Consider the following 15,637-nt stretch of genomic DNA (forward strand, 5'->3'; position numbering starts at 1 on the left):
TGTCACTCACACATCTCATCATTTTTTTGTCAAGTTCTCTCTGCCGGAGCACGATGTCCCAACTGTTCAACTTTCTTTTTTCTGCCTTCCACGTTTTTTCTTACGTTGAACTTCAAATGAATCGATAGGACCAGGATTTTCAGTTAGAAATTGTTCCCAGAATACATTATTGACCTCTATAATCCATTCACATACAGGTAGCCATCCCAACTGCCTTTTCCTGCCTCTGGAAGAAGAACACTCGGAATTCACGTCAATCCCAGAAGTCTTGGACCCAACATTAACCTTTTTTTTGTCTATAAAATCTCGTGTGGCCATCTGAACATCTTGTAGATTCATCAACCTCCAGATATGAAACTTCACCCATGTCGAGTAATGTATTCTCCCAAAAGACCAGAGATATTGCTTCCTGGAAACATTCTCTTTGTATCATGAATTTCCACTTGTGCAATAATTAGATCAAGTGCCAGTTTTGATTAAGCTGGAGAAGTAAATAATAATTGTGCTTGAAGAATCTGAGCAGAAAATCTTGTGTAAACTACGTGACGATAATCCACAATCTCATACGTCGACCAACAAATCTAGTGTGACAATTTTTCAAATCAAAATGTCATTAAAAGTTGATCCTTTAAGTTACTCTTGCATAATGCGACTTCTTTAATTATAACACTCAAGACGATGGAACAAGGATACATTTTATTCGAGGAAGACGTATATGTACTATCAAAAAGTATATTTACAAAAAATGTGGATCCCATCTATAACATAATTGCAATTTTCTTAATCAAACGTACTAATTTTGCCAGCACAATAAAACAAAATAATTTCTCGAATTATAACCAGCACCCCACGCTCACCTCCTCCTATAAAAAGCCTAAACACGTGCACCACCCGCATTTTCAGGACATGTGAAATACATAAATTAAAGTAATTAACCCCTCCCTGCAGTGGTAATCTCGTAATTTCCTCCATCTCCAGGACCAAACTATTACTATTCTCTCCTGCATATCTAGCTCTCACTTTCTTCTCTCTTCATTTATATCAACTCTCGCACTTCCCTTCACAAGAAAAACCCGGTCCACTCCAGTCAAACCGGTTATTTTTCTCCACAACCGGTTCGACTCGCTGATTTTTCACCTCCGCCGGTGGGAGCCAAAGCGAAGTAGTCTAGATGACGTCAGGAACAAGGCTGCCAACATGGAAGGAAAGGGAGAACAACAAGCGGAGAGAGAGGCGGCGGAGAGCGATCGCTGCTAAGATCTTCACCGGTCTGAGGATGTATGGAAATTACAAGCTCCCCAAGCACTGTGATAACAACGAGGTCCTGAAAGCTCTTTGTAATGAAGCTGGTTGGATTGTTGAAGAAGACGGAACCACTTATAGAAAGGTACGCTTATATTATCAGCAATAATTTCTTATTATCAAGGTAGGCGCAGGTTAGCGTGCGATGTGAAGGATGGGAATCGTGTGTAGATCTTTGGCTACTGGAAAAATTTCGATTGACTTTAGGTGTGTCTAATTTTATTTTAAGAAATTGTGATAGTTGGTTACTGGATATATCTAAAATGCGCTGTAGGTGTCATGTTACCGGCGGGGGTAAGATGTTGACCAAGTGCTTTGCTGCACAGTTGTACTCTCAGAGATCGCTGTGTGACTGTGTTAGCTGAATGTTATGGTGCGCTGTACGCGTCCGGCGCCTAGGGGAGAAAAAATGTTAGGGCTGTTTGATTTGATTGGTTGTCAACTGCTGTCTCTCTTTTAACGCATGTGAGGGTTTTGTACCAGTGAACGGTGCAGATTTATCTGGATGTGGAGATATGTACTTTACGCTAGATCATTTCTGAATGCGAATTTACACGATTCTCAAAAGATTCTATTCCTTTAACTTTTTGGACTGTCAATTTTTTATATTTTTATTTGTTTTTATTTTAGTTTTGATAAAAGACACACACAGGGCCCTCCCGGCCCGTGTAGCTCCAAATATAAGGCGAGTAATTCCTAGTGTACGGTTTTATATGGGACAAACCTCTGAATACCGATCAGCTCGTCCTGACATCCTTAGACAAATATGTTCTTTCTTATTCTCTTTATTACTCCTAGTTAAAGCTTGTGAAGATCTGGGGTTCACGTGGGCAAAAGCTTGGCATCGGTACTTTTGTGGTGTTAAGTAATTTTTCTCCCTCATTTATTCAACCATTATGTTAGATCAGTGTGAGGGGAGTGCACAAAGCACTGTTAACCTCTGGCAAATTTATACCAAAATTTGGTCGAATTTGGCACGAATTAATACTCACACCAAGTTTCACCCTCGATTCGAGAACCTGCGCTTCCCATTCCTTTTTATTTAAATGTGTATGTTGAAAGGAAGGTTGTGATTTAGGCCACCTCTAGAAATGTTAGGCAATTGCAACTATCCTGTGGGACCTATCTTTCTCCTGAAAAGGAGGTAGGTTTATTGTTATTTGCATAGTGACACACGGGGTTGTAACTAGACACTAGGGACTGCAGTGGTGTACTTTGTCCCCATTGTCAATGCTAAGGGCAGTTGTGTTGTCAATACAATGCAATTAGGTTCCATCACTCTACGCACATCAGCATGCTGTAATTGGGCATTCCAACTGTTCTTGGCATTTCTTAACATCTAATGCATAGAAATCTTGCATGTTTGTAGCATTATGAATAAAACGTTTATTTCTATCTGCTCATTAGCTTTTAGATGAAAACACTGTATCTTCTAGTTGGAATAGATGAAGGACGTTGTGCTAGAATTTCATTTTTTCTAGTTGTAATAAAGTGTATGATAAATTTAGTTTATGATGGAATTATGGTCATGGCAGCTAATTCTCGTGATTATACATCCACTCAAGTCATTAGAAATGTTGAGTCATGCAAACTGCATCATTGATTTAAGTGAACTCGGTAAATGCAGAGGATCCCTATCCTTATCAACCTGAAGTGTTGGGGCCATTGGGCTAGTGGTGAAATCTAGCAGGTTGATTAATTTTGGGCTCCCAATCCACACATCAATTGCAGGCAGGACCAAGCAGAAATGGTGACCTTCCATGCTCATTACAGTTATTAAAAACTGGTGTCAGATATTGTGATCTTGCTTGAGACATACTGTAAGCTCTCTTGAAGATAGAGAGCAATAAAGATAGCGTACAAGATGCTTGAATTTTACACAATTTTAGATCTTTAATTTTGATGTTTACGGGATAATTTCTGGCTTATAATTTTTCCTAATTGCTTATGGGGAAACACATGATTTCTTTTTGTTGAATTTTTGGGACATATCGACACATTTTTATTAGGAATTGGTTGATTGACTGAAGTTTTTGATTTACGGAGAACCATTCTTTGTGTATTGCTATTGTAGTTCATTGTTAAGACCTTCAGATTGTACATATTGTTAGATTTTTGTGATGTAAGCTTTATGTGAAGCCATAAACTAGTAACTTCTGGAAAATAATGAAACGTTTGTTTAATTTAAAATCCTAGATGTTTACTTCTTATGTTCTGCTTGCGGTTAATAGTTTCTCCTCTTCTGCAGGGATGCAAGCCAGTGGAACGCATCCACATTATTGGGGGTTCATCTACAGTAAGTCCTTGCACTTCATATCAACCAAGCCCAGGCGCATCTTTTAACCCAAGCCCTGCTTCATCCTCCATTCCCAGCCCCGTTTCATCCTATTATGCTGCTAATGCTAATAATACTGCCGATCCTAGCTCACTCATCCCGTGGCTCAAAAATCTATCTTCTGGGTCCTCACCTCCTTCATCCAAGCTACCCCACCATCTCTACATCCCTGGGGGTTCTATAAGTGCTCCGGTCACCCCACCATTGAGCTCACCTACTGCCCGCACTCCTAGAATGACGGGTAACTGGGACGATCCAACAGCTGGTTCAGCATGGGCTGGGCAACACTATGCCTTTCTACCCTCTTCTACACCACCAAGTCCTGGTCGTCAAACTCCACCTGATTCAGGATGGCTTTCTGGTGTTCAAACTCCTCAAGATGGGCCTTCATCTCCCACATTTAGCCTTGTCTCACCTAATCCATTTGGGTTCAAAGAGCCATTGTCAAATGGGGGGTCTCGTATGTGGACCCCAGGGCAGAGTGGAACTTGCTCTCCTGCTGTGGCTGCTGGTTTTGATCAAACGGCCGATGTTCCCATGTCGGATGCAATTTCAGCTGAGTTTGCCTTTGGCAGCAATACCAAAGGACTAGTGAAACCATGGGAAGGAGAGAGAATCCACGATGATTGTGTTCCCGATGATCTTGAGCTTACTCTTGGGAACTCTACTACCAGGTAATTGGTTGATCTTTCTGATTGTTAGGAAAGGGGATAATCTTTTATTTCTGACACATTGTTTGTGTTGGTGCATTGCAGATAAAGAGGTGCAAATGAAGTATCCAAGCGTTCACTAATATGGATCTGCCTCTGCGCAAACTTCAATTACCTCTCTCTTGTATCGACCATTCTAAATATGGTAGTATTCTGGTCCATTGAGATACAGAGTAGAGCCTTTTTTTGCTTTCTTTTTCCCCACATCAGAAGAAACAATAGATTGGAATATAAATCGCCTGTTTTGTTACCTCTGCACCTTTTATATCTCTTTGCAGATTTTCCTTCATATATCTTTCTTGCAAATTCTTTCTATTCTTTCTAAATGTTGCACTATAACACCTGCTTACTGGGGTGTGATTATGTTTTTCGTTTTGTATTGGAATTTATCTTTGATTATCGTAAAGTGACGGTCTTTGTCTAGTGTTCTATATGCACAGATATGGTTATCAAAATTATAATACTTTGGCCCCAAAACAATACCACAATGTTCCAAAAATACAAAAAGAATTATGTTACTTGTACGTAAAAACATTACTTATTGCATCAGGGGTTAAATAAAATGATGTAGAAGAAAAGGTAGAAATTTTTTTATAATTAGCAGGCTTAGATATTAAGGGTGCTTTGTCGTTAGTAACTTCATATGGTTTTAGGTAATCTCACATTAGAGGGATTACTATATGTCAACTTGTGATTCTGATAAATCAAGCTACGCATAATTGTATTAAATCATGGTTCGTTCTATGAAACATCTTTTTTGAGCCCAAATTCTAATTATCTTGTTAATATTATGCTCAACTTAGAGTCGCTTGTTTAATCTGACATTTACATTTTCACTGATTTGCAATCTATTGAATCTGATGGATCACGAGGACACTTTACCCCCATCATCAATTCCTAATATACAACATATTTCATTTATCCAAAGCAATTTGCCTGTCAATTCTGTACAACATTTGGCCATGTACAACAAAAGAATCCTGCAACAAGGTATATGCAATACAACTGATCCACGTCGTGTACGATGGCGGATGTCCCCCAATTGTGCTGTCACCCTTGAAGCTTCTGATACAAGTCTCCGAGGGCACGGTAAAGACTGGCTGCAGCAGGTGGTCGAGGCAATGAACCAAGAAGAATATCTGATGCATTTATAGACTCGCTACCATAGAATCTGGAATTTTCCCATTTACGAGTTGTGACGACACTACCTTCTAGAGAGCATCCAATAAATGCACCTATAAGGCAATAAAGATGATGTTGCCAAATGCATCATGAGATAATTTTTCACCAAGATGTCAAACCCCATGTTATCAATATTAATTCCTCATCCTTGAATCAGAGTGCATAAATGAAAACAGTTGACAAACAACATTTACGAGATGCGAAGTTTAAACTGAATGACAAAAATTACCTTTACTACAGCTATACGTATAACAAGCAGCGTAGCCATTAGAACCGGCTCTCATATCAGCTTCTGCAGTACGTCCAATGATCCCTATAGCTGCGCTCAAACCAGCTCCAACCGAGAGATGCGTATCACTGCTGAAGGTTTTTACTGCATCACTCGTTCTCAATACAACTATAAAATCAGTCAGCTCTCCCCCAGCCTGCAGAACGAATTTAGAAGCTAAATAAGCTATATGTTACAAGAAAAGCAAGAAATAGATACTCAAAAGCCACTAACTTTGCAGTAGTTTAAGGCCTTTTCATAGAACAATTTAATTCTTCTCGGACCATGAAGGAATGCATCTATAGTGGTTTTTTTTTTTTTTTTTTTTATTTTTATAAAATCCCTTTTTTTTTTTTTTTTTTTTTTTTTATTTAAAGAAACATATCATCTGAGATATATGAACTTGGGCCTAACTTCATTCTTTTAAGGACACCACTGGCACTCCCTTAAAAAGAATTCTTAAAACAGTGATCACTTTCCCTCTTTTATGCGTCTCCTAGCCTCTCCACTGGGCCTTTACGCTTTTAGAGGTCACTCAGGGCTTATTTTAAAAACAGTTTTAAACTTTTAACTTGGAGTTAAGACATGCTCTTAAGTCAGCTCTCCCCCAGCCTGCAGAACGAATTTAGAAGCTAAATAAGCTATATGTTACAAGAAAAGCAAGAAATAGATACTCAAAAGCCACTAACTTTGCAGTAGTTTAAGGCCTTTTCATAGAACAATTTAATTCTTCTCGGACCATGAAGGAATGCATCTATAGTGGTTTTTTTTTTTTTTTTTTTTTTTTTATAAATATCGTTCCTAAGAAAATTTATGAGCTCCGTAGAACGCAAACATTATTTCACCCATCATAGCCAGTAGCCTAAGAAAATTTATGAGATCCTGCGTTCTGTTAGTGATAAGCTGTTAGCTGTTACGAGTAAGTTGAGGGGCACAGAAAGCCATTAAATCCTGAGATTGCACCTCCTTTTTGTTTAGTGCTAAGCCGAACAGAGCCTGAGCATTGACATCCCAAAACAGAAAATTTTGGTAGACAGATGCACACAATGCATTGTTGGATGGAGACTAGTAAATCTTCTCACTCTTTTAAACAGAACTTTCCAAGTAAAACGTAAACCACTTTACCTGAGCGCCCCAGCCTACACCAAAGGAAGTAATGGCAGATGGTGCAGACCATGTGCCATCATCCCTACGCGCAATTACCAGACCTGTTCCAATTTTATATGTCACCATCATTCCAACTTTCGCAACAGTGAGTATCGCAAGGCCTTTTGCATTTTGTAAAATAGCTTCTGGAATTTTTCTCTCTGGTCTCAAGGAACCAACCTGAGAAATCATATATTGCACAACAAAATAAAGAAGTCAAAAATCAATTAGGAGTTTCATCATAACATGTATGTGTGTTCTTAGTACAGTAAAATGCCAGCGGCATTTCTTTCCCGCTTAAAATTATAACCAGAATGATGTTTGACTATGGAGCTTTCAATTGGGAGAAAGAACTCATATAGCTAATTGATGCCTTGCTGTTTTAATCATTTCCTAGGTAAACAGTAACATGAAGATAGCATGTCGACAAAATCAATACCCCACTTTGTTTTCATGACTTAAATAGGAAGTGTTAAAGAGAGAGAGAATGTCAGAAATTTGAGTTGATTTCAGACCTTACTATAACAGCAGATTGTGTTTGTGGCCTTGTAAATTTCATGTTCCATTGTCTGACCCCACGGAAAATTTATCCACGATCTTAAAGTGCTTAGGTCTGTCAGATCATGTGTTGGCAACTGGGCAGCACGGCTCACTTGATTCATTAAGTATGGCTGCACAACCTCAAGACGCACACAACATACATCACACACTCGTTGTGGATTCCCAGCACGAAATTTTTCTGGCAATAAGCTCCTTCCATTGGTACAGTCACTGCAAAAGACTCCTCCACAAAACCGACAATGATGCCTAGTGCACATTATTGGGTGAAACCGCACGCTACACAGCATACAGGAAGAAGCTGCACTATCGGGAAGCCATTTGGGTGGTTCAGCTTCAAGAAGTTCTTGGGCATTACTGAAATTAGCCTCCGTGAGAGTTTGAGCCATCTCTTTCCATGCTTGCTCAATTACGCAGTTAGATATCCATGAAATTTTCCCAATATCACCTGAAGCAAAAGAACCGACCTTACCTCGGGCCACAAGTAACATCTCCGCAACCACATCCCACATAGTCATTTCTTTATCTTCTGCAGTGCATTGACCCCAACTAGCATCTCCTTCAGGATTGTATCCGCCATTAGTGCAGAAACCTCTGGTCCACTCTTCATGGTCACTTTCTGACATAGGAGGAATGGAGACAGGTATCCAAATTCCAGTTTCTTCATAATGCGGTGAGTCATAATAGAAGTACTTTCCTTGCTTAGAATACGATGTATTCAACTCTCTCCTGCGGTCAATCTCAGCTTCTGTATATTGAGGTGACTCGGTTTCACAGTCTTCCATGTCAGCTATTTTTGTGCTCATGTTCTTGGTGGTCTTCTCAGGCTGGGAAGAGACACATTGTTTATCACTGTTCTCTGCAGGCATAGCCAACTGGCAACATGGTAAAACACCATTCTCATGTGTTGGGTGTCCCACCTTTCCAGACAGAGACTCAACTTCCTCAGTGTTGGCCAGTTCTTGGCTCCTAGATTCATCCTGAGGCATTTCACAAGAGCATGATACAGGCTTATCTTGTTGGCTCTGAAAGCACACTCTTTCATCACTTTCATTCCCTTTGCTCTGGAGTGACAATTTATTAACAGATTCTTCAGTTAGAAATATTTGCTGGTTCATGAAATGGTTGGTGTCAGAAATATCATCCACCAAGCTAATACATGATAAAGGACTGTATTCTTCATGGCTATCCATTTATTTGCCTGCAGAACCAACAACAGGTTCTAAGTTTTAACTACTTAACTTGTAAAGAGAAAACTGCATCGCCAATTAAAGCGCCCCCAGAAACAAGGAAGGAAAGAACTCCTCTTTTGTAGTAGCTAACCTCAAAACTTCCAAGAGGCAATTACTCTTAACAATTTTATTGGAGACACCTTGGACATGAGTAACAGACTCACCGAGGGTTATAGACTTGTTCTCTACTTTAATCATCACATTTAACCTTGGGCTCGCTGAGGTTTCAACATTTTCCCTTTCCCATTTAGTGTTTCATTCATGCTTTCTCAAGATCACCACATAATTGACCAAATGATACTTTAACTAATTATCAAAGCCTCCTCAACCCATAACTTACTAATAAAGAGAAATAATAGGTCAGTTAATATTTACTGAAAAATCTAAATAACTGTTCATGAGAACAATCTAGTGTAACATAAGAATAAGTTAATAATCATAAGTGGTGCTGATGCATATAATACTCCTAATTTTATCATAATAGTTCATTTAAGAAAAAAATGAAAATTAGAAAGCACATTTTTTACACTTCCCAATGTTCTTCATTACTGAACAACTTTCCAAACAGAAAAAGGGCGTCAAAGGCATATTACCAACAGATGCATTTTGAAGATACCCATAAGTTATAAATATAGGCAAATCACACGCAGGATTGAGGTTTCATTTTACTACCCCATTCAAATTCAGTCATTAATCAACCTTAAAAAGAGTATCTTTCACTCATCTATAATAAACTCACCAGTTCCATCTTCCTGAAAAAATCGAACATCTTACCAGCATATTTCTCATTACACTACACAAATAACTAGGCCAAAATCATTTTGAGCCAAAGCAACTTAATTTTCTAGAAAAAGGACAATAACCTAATTTTAAAGAACATTAACAAGTACTTTAATTAATTTAACATGTAATGCTTGGAAAAGAAAGGGGTAAGGTAATATGCATCGTGCCCAAAAAATCTGATTATTCTAACAAATCATAGCAATCAAACAGAATGACCCTGATATCTGAGCTAAAAACTTTAAACAAGGAATTAAATACGACCAGTTTCACAATCAAACCACAACACCCCACGAATATACATAAGTAAATCTGAAAGTAATTAAAAGAAGACTACCTGTAGAAAATTGGGAATGGAAACCCTATATTCTGATAGCTCTATTTCTTATCCTGCTGAAATTCGCAACCCGTTTACTGTTGATCGCCCAAACTACTCGACAATTATTTATTTGCTTGTGGGAGTGGGAGGTCTCCATTAAAAAAGAAAAATTAATATAAAAAATAGTTAAAACACAAGAGGCCTATTAGCTCAGTTGGTTAGAGCGTCGTGCTAATAACGCGAAGGTCGCAGGTTCGAGACCTGCATGGGCCATGTTTTTCCGTCTTTTCCCTTTTTACGAGAGAGCTGAAGGCTAAAGCACACATTTCAAAACATTTTACCCTTTTTTGGGAAAATCCAGTTCTTAACTTCAACTTTCAAGCATTTTCATGTTTAATTCTACAATGTTAATTTATATTTGTTTACCTTTAAATCTTGCTTTTTCTTGAGATAATTAAATTTTTTTCCCCAATATGAGTTGATGTTGTTTGCTATAATCGCGATGGTCAAAATTTAGACTGAAAGCCACTATTATCTGTTGGCATAAAGTCGACTTAATCCTAAATGTTTTGATCATAACAAATAAGATTATTTTTATTTCTAACAAATTCCTTTTAGGGATGATGGTTCAATGCTCAAATCAATCATGTATTATCGGACTTCAAATGAAGATCAAAGTGAAAGCTATGTATTCAAGTCAAATTATTCGAGACAAACAGTTTAAGAGATAAATGGAAAAAAAAAGATCAAGATCAAGAGCGTGAGAGACGACATTAATAAAAGATCAAGACGAGGCATACTTCGGAGCAAAGACTTGATTTCTTAGGCAAAATGTAAAGGTACTAATGCTTTGATATTTGGCAAAAAATAGTTAAGCTCAAAATCTTGCTATGTATTAAAAATAATTTTTGTGCACTAAGATAATTCGAATGCAACATTTTTTAACAAACATGAAAATGACTTTTAAAAATGATATATGGATTTTAAAGACATTTTTATTATGAAAATTTAGTTAGAAACATTCTCCAAAAATTCATACACTTCACAACGGTCTAGAATTTGATCGTTATGACTTCTGATTTTTATTGTACAAGCAGCTATATTGATCTTTCGAACAAGAGGCGGTCGACCGGACGAGTCATCCGCAAATTCAAATTTTTTTAACGTTTTGGACTCTATAATACCCCAACCTTTTGCATTCATTATCATCACTTCCAAAAGCATTAAATTGAGATACATTCAAGCTTTAACTCTCTACTCTTTATTTATCTCTATCAATTATTCACTTTTGAAATTTTTTTGATTGAGTTTACTTTTGAAAATCATTTCATTTATCAAAATTTTCTTCAAACCTAACACTTGAGCTTCACTTATTGTCATTTATTAAAGTGTTACCCTACTTCTTTCCATTATACTCAAATTTGAATATATCTTTATTGTGGAAGAAGATTCCTTTCTTGTAAAGTTTACTTTTGATTGAATTGTGGGTTGTGTTAAGGTCCCGGAAAGCTCAACGTTATAAAAGGATCGGTGCTCATTGTTTGTAAGTCACCGAAATCTTTGTAGAAGGTTGGATTGCACCATAAGTCAATACATTTAGTGAAAAAGGCTTTACTCGTGACGGAAATCTTGGTCATGGGGGGACGTAGATCGTGATTGGATCGAACCTCCATAACACATCGTTTGCATTCTCTATCCCTTTCTCTTGTTATTTTTCCAAGTTATCTTGCTTGCTCTTTATTATATTTGCAAATTGTTTTTATTAGCACTTATTATTGGAAAAATTTTAAATAACCAATTCACCCCCCTCTTGGTTAGTCATTCTTGGGCTTTCAATTGGTATCAAAGCGAGGTACTCACTTTTAAAATATTTTACAATCTTGAGTAATGGGTAACCAAGTGTTACAAACTCTAAAGGGACACTCCACTAATCGACCCTCTTTTTTTGACGGCCCAAACTACAATTATTGAAAAGCTAGAATGATGATATATATGCAATCTATTGATTATAATATTTGGAAAGTTATCGAATTTGGTCCATATGTTCCTGCTAAAACTATTAAAATAGATAGTAGATCGGATCAAACTATTTCTAAAACTAGGGAAGAATATGATGAAGAAGATAAGAGAAAATTGTCCTTAAATGCCAAGGCTAAAAATTTGCTTTATTGTGCACTTGATAGAAATGAATTTAATAGAATCAGCATATGATATTTGGCATGCTCTTGAAGTCACTCATGTTGGCACAAGCAAGGTTAAAGAAACAAAAATAAATTTGTTGGTTAAAGAATTTGAAAATTTCTTTATGAAACAAGATGATCCCATTGTTAATATGATCACACGTTTTGCCGATATTGTAAATAGTCTTAAAGGTTATGATCGTAAATTTACTAACGGTGAATTTGTAAGTAAAATGTTTAGGTTCTTGTTGGAGGAGTGGAGCCCGATAAGAATGTTGATCTAAAATACCAAGGATATAAATGTATATCTTTTGGAGGAGCTCTATGGTACATTAATGACCTATGAGCTAAATAATGTCGAAGTTAAGAAGAAAATAAGAAAAAGCAAGGAGGAATCAAATGAGCCTCTTAAACGACAAATTACACTAAAATCGGCAATTGAAGAAGGAACATCAAAAAAAGACATGAGCGATGAAGAGTTCGATGACTTGGTTCTTCTTGTCAAGAAATGGAGCGGCTTTCGCAATAATCGAAAATTTCAAAAGAAAGAAGAAAAAGGAGAAAAAGGAAGTAAAAAGATTATTTGCTATGATTGTGATAAGCCAGGCCACAAGAGAACCGAATGCCCAGATAAAAAGAAAAATTTCAAGAAAAAAGCACTTCAAGCGATATGAGATGATCGCGACAATAAAGAACAAAGTGAAAATGATAGTCAAAACGAAGAGACAAGTATTTGCTTCATGACAGTCGAAGACGAGGTACGTTTAGATGAAAAATATTCTTATGATGAGCTTTCAAATTTTTATGATGAAATGCTTGAGAAATTTGAAAAACTTGCTTTAAGTCATGCTATCCTTAAAAAGAAAAATTCTTTGTTGAAATAAGAAATAAATAAAATTTTGAAAAAGCAACAAGAAAATGTTGATCATGATTTTGTAGTAAAAGAGAACATTGCTTTGAAAGAAAAAGTGGATGACTTAACAAAAATCATTCATAAATTCACCAAGGGAAAGAAAAATTTTGATTTAATACTTGGTAATCAAAAATACATTTTTGATAAAGGGGGAATAGGATATAAACCCTCTTTAAAACAAAAGTCCCTCAAAAATATGTTTGTTAAAGCTTCTAACACTACATGTAGTTTTTGTAATAAGAGTGGATATGTAGCCTTTAATTGTGTAGCTAAAAAGAAGCTATTTTTTGAAAACAAGCATAAGTGGATTCGAGAATCCACTAAAACTAACTATCAAGGACCCAAGTTTGTATGAGTACTAAAAATCAAAACTTAAATTTTTCTTGTAGGAACCGAAGAAAACTAAAAAAGCAAATGGTTCTTAGATAGCGGTTATTCAAAGTATATGATTGGAGATCGATCCTTGCTATCAAATTTCAAAGAAAATAATGGAGGACATGTAACCTTCGGGGATAACGCCAAAGGTAAAATTATTGGTATTTGAAACATTGGTAATCACGCAACCCCTCAATTGAAAATGTTCTATTTGTTGATAACCTCAAACATAATTTACTAAGTATTAGTCAATTATGTGATAAAGGTTATAACATAAAATTCTATTCTTCAAAATGCCTTATTAAGGACGCTACATCTAAAGAGGTGATTTTCATAGAAAACCGAAGTAAAGATGTTTATATTATACACATTGAATTTGAAAATAATGAAAATTGTTTACTTAACTTGAGAGAAGAATCATGGTTATGGCATATAAGACTTGGGCATGCAAGCATGGATCTTCTTTCAAGAATTTCTAAAAATTGTTTTGTAAAAGGTTCGCCAAATTTAAAATTTGAAAAAGATAAAATTTGTGATGCTTGTCAATTTGGAATACAAGTAAAAAATTCTTTCAAACCTAAACTTTATTCTTCAACTACAAAACCTTTACAACTTCTTTACATGGATCTTTTTATACTTTTTAGAACGGCTAGCTTAGGTGGTAAACATTACACCTTTGTTATAGTCGACGATTTTTCAAGATTCACTTGGGTCATATTTTTAAGCTTAAAAGAAGAAGCCTAGAAAGTTTTTAAACATTTTTGTAAAAAAGTTGAAAATGAAAAAGGTTATTCTATTACAATAATTAGAAGTGACCTGGTGGAGAATTTGATAATGTTGGTTTAGATGATTTTTGTAAAGAATATGGATATGAACATAACTTTTCGGCTCCTAAAACACCTCAACAAAATGGTGTAGTAAAACGGAAGAATCGCACATTGCAAGAAATGACTCAGACCATGTTAAATGAAAATAATTTGCCTAAGTACTTTTGGGCCGAGGCCATTAATACCGCTTGCTACGTCATCAATAGAATTTTAGTGAGCAAAAAAAAAAAAAACTAAAACACCTTACGAACTTTGGAAAAATAGAATTCCAAATGTTAATTATTTCAAGGTTTTTGGATGTAAAGGTTTTATTTTAAATACAAAAGACAATTTGGGGAAATTCGACTCCAAATCTGATGTTGAAATTTTTCTAGGATATTCATCAACTAGAAAAACTTATAGGGTGTTAAACAAACGAACTCTAGTCGTTGAAGAATCTATGCATGTTACTTTTGACGAAACTAACTCTTTTGATCGAGAGAAAGGTAGTGATGATGATATAGGATTGGAAGTTCCTTTTGAATAAATGAAAATTCAATACCAAAATAAGGAGGCGCCAAATGAAGAAAATGAAAAATCAAATGCTCAAGAAAATGAGGAAAGACAAATCGAAGAACAAAATAATCCCTCGTTACCAAAGGAATGGAGATTTGTTCCATCCCATCCTAAGGAGCTTATTATTGGTGATCCGTCGGAAAGTATTACTACTAGAACTTCTTATAAAAATCATTTTGGTAATTGTGCATTTATTTCTCAAATTGAATCTAAAAATTTTAAAGAAGCAGAATTTGATGAGTTTTGGATTGTAGCGATGCAAAAAAAATTAAATCAATTTGAAAGAAATCATGTTTGAAACTTAGTTGCTAGACCAAATCATCAAACCGTTATTGATACCAAAATGGATCTTTAGAAACAAAAAGATGAAAATGGAATAATTGTGCGTAACAAGGCTAGATTAGTGGCCCAAGGTTACAATGAAGAAAAATGTATCAATTTTGAAGAAACATTTGCACCCGTAGCGAGACCAGAATTCATTCATATGCTTCTTGCATTTGCATGCTTTAAAGGTTTTACACTTTATCAAATGGAAGTGAAAAATGCATTCTTGAATGGATTTATTCAAGAAGAAATTTTTGTTGAACAACCTCCCAATTTTAAAAATCATAAGTATTCGGATCATATTTTTAAACTTAGAAAAGCTCTCTACGGCTTGAAACAAGCTCCAAGAGCTTGATATGAACGTTTAAACAAATTTCTATTTTCAAATGGTTTTTTTATTGGAAAAGCGGATACTTCACTTTTCATAAAAACTCATAAGGAGGATATGTTTATCATTCAAATTTATGTTGACGACATCATTTTTGGCGCTACAAATATTAGTCTTTGTGAAGAATTTTCAAATTGTATGAGTATGATGGGAGAACTAAAATTTTTCCTTGACCTTCACATTAAACAAACAAAAGACGAAATTTTCATAAATCAGAATAAGTACATCTTAGAAATGCTCAAA

General features: G+C 35.9%; 2 protein-coding genes and 1 non-coding gene across 5 annotated transcripts; 2 read left to right on the forward strand and 1 right to left on the reverse strand.

Annotated features, from left to right (window-relative positions):
• Positions 1 to 953: 953 nt before the first annotated feature.
• LOC111407220 (BES1/BZR1 homolog protein 4-like) lies at positions 954 to 4,717 on the forward strand. Of its 3 annotated transcripts, none has more exons than XM_023036569.1 (3): positions 971 to 1,387; positions 3,551 to 4,311; positions 4,393 to 4,717. In XM_023036569.1, the coding sequence occupies exons 1-3, from the start codon at positions 1,172 to 1,174 to the stop codon at positions 4,394 to 4,396; spliced, it is 981 nt and encodes a 326-aa protein (XP_022892337.1). In that variant the 5' UTR covers positions 971 to 1,171; the 3' UTR covers positions 4,397 to 4,717. The 3 variants fall into 3 exon arrangements, with proteins under 3 accessions (XP_022892338.1, XP_022892337.1, XP_022892339.1); XM_023036571.1 differs by lacking the exon at positions 971 to 1,387 and adding an exon at positions 1,929 to 3,052; XM_023036570.1 differs by lacking the exon at positions 4,393 to 4,717 and having other exon boundaries at positions 954 to 1,387; positions 3,551 to 4,315.
• A 439-nt stretch (positions 4,718 to 5,156) lies between these two features.
• LOC111407218 lies at positions 5,157 to 9,983 on the reverse strand. The gene is made up of 5 exons (XM_023036568.1): positions 9,851 to 9,983; positions 7,459 to 8,702; positions 6,923 to 7,123; positions 5,759 to 5,954; positions 5,157 to 5,582 (listed from the first exon to the last, which is right to left on the reverse strand). Exons 2-5 carry the CDS (start codon positions 8,692 to 8,694, stop codon positions 5,398 to 5,400), a joined length of 1,818 nt encoding a protein of 605 aa, XP_022892336.1. The 5' UTR covers positions 8,695 to 8,702; positions 9,851 to 9,983; the 3' UTR covers positions 5,157 to 5,397.
• A 48-nt stretch (positions 9,984 to 10,031) lies between these two features.
• On the forward strand, positions 10,032 to 10,105 carry TRNAI-AAU. Its single transcript has one exon. It is a non-coding gene; the product is annotated as a tRNA-Ile (tRNA).
• The last annotated feature ends 5,532 nt before the right edge of the window (positions 10,106 to 15,637 follow it).

The sequence above is a fragment of the Olea europaea genome, chromosome 13 (assembly GCF_002742605.1).
Source record: "Olea europaea var. sylvestris chromosome 13, O_europaea_v1, whole genome shotgun sequence".
In the NCBI taxonomy this organism is placed as follows: Eukaryota; Viridiplantae; Streptophyta; class Magnoliopsida; order Lamiales; family Oleaceae; genus Olea; species Olea europaea.

Coding starts and splice junctions, on each gene's coding strand:
- LOC111407220 (XM_023036570.1), top strand. CDS start 1,172: ATGACGTCAGGAACAAGGCTGCCAACATGGAAGGAAAGGGAGAACAAC. Junction 1,388..3,550: donor ACGGAACCACTTATAGAAAG/GTACGCTTATAT, acceptor CCTCTTCTGCAG/GGATGCAAGCCAGTGGAACG.
- LOC111407218 (XM_023036568.1), bottom strand. CDS start 8,694: ATGGATAGCCATGAAGAATACAGTCCTTTATCATGTATTAGCTTGGTG. Junction 7,124..7,458: donor CAATCTGCTGTTATAGTAAG/GTCTGAAATCAA, acceptor ATGATTTCTCAG/GTTGGTTCCTTGAGACCAGA. Junction 5,583..5,758: donor TACGTATAGCTGTAGTAAAG/GTAATTTTTGTC, acceptor ATTGCCTTATAG/GTGCATTTATTGGATGCTCT.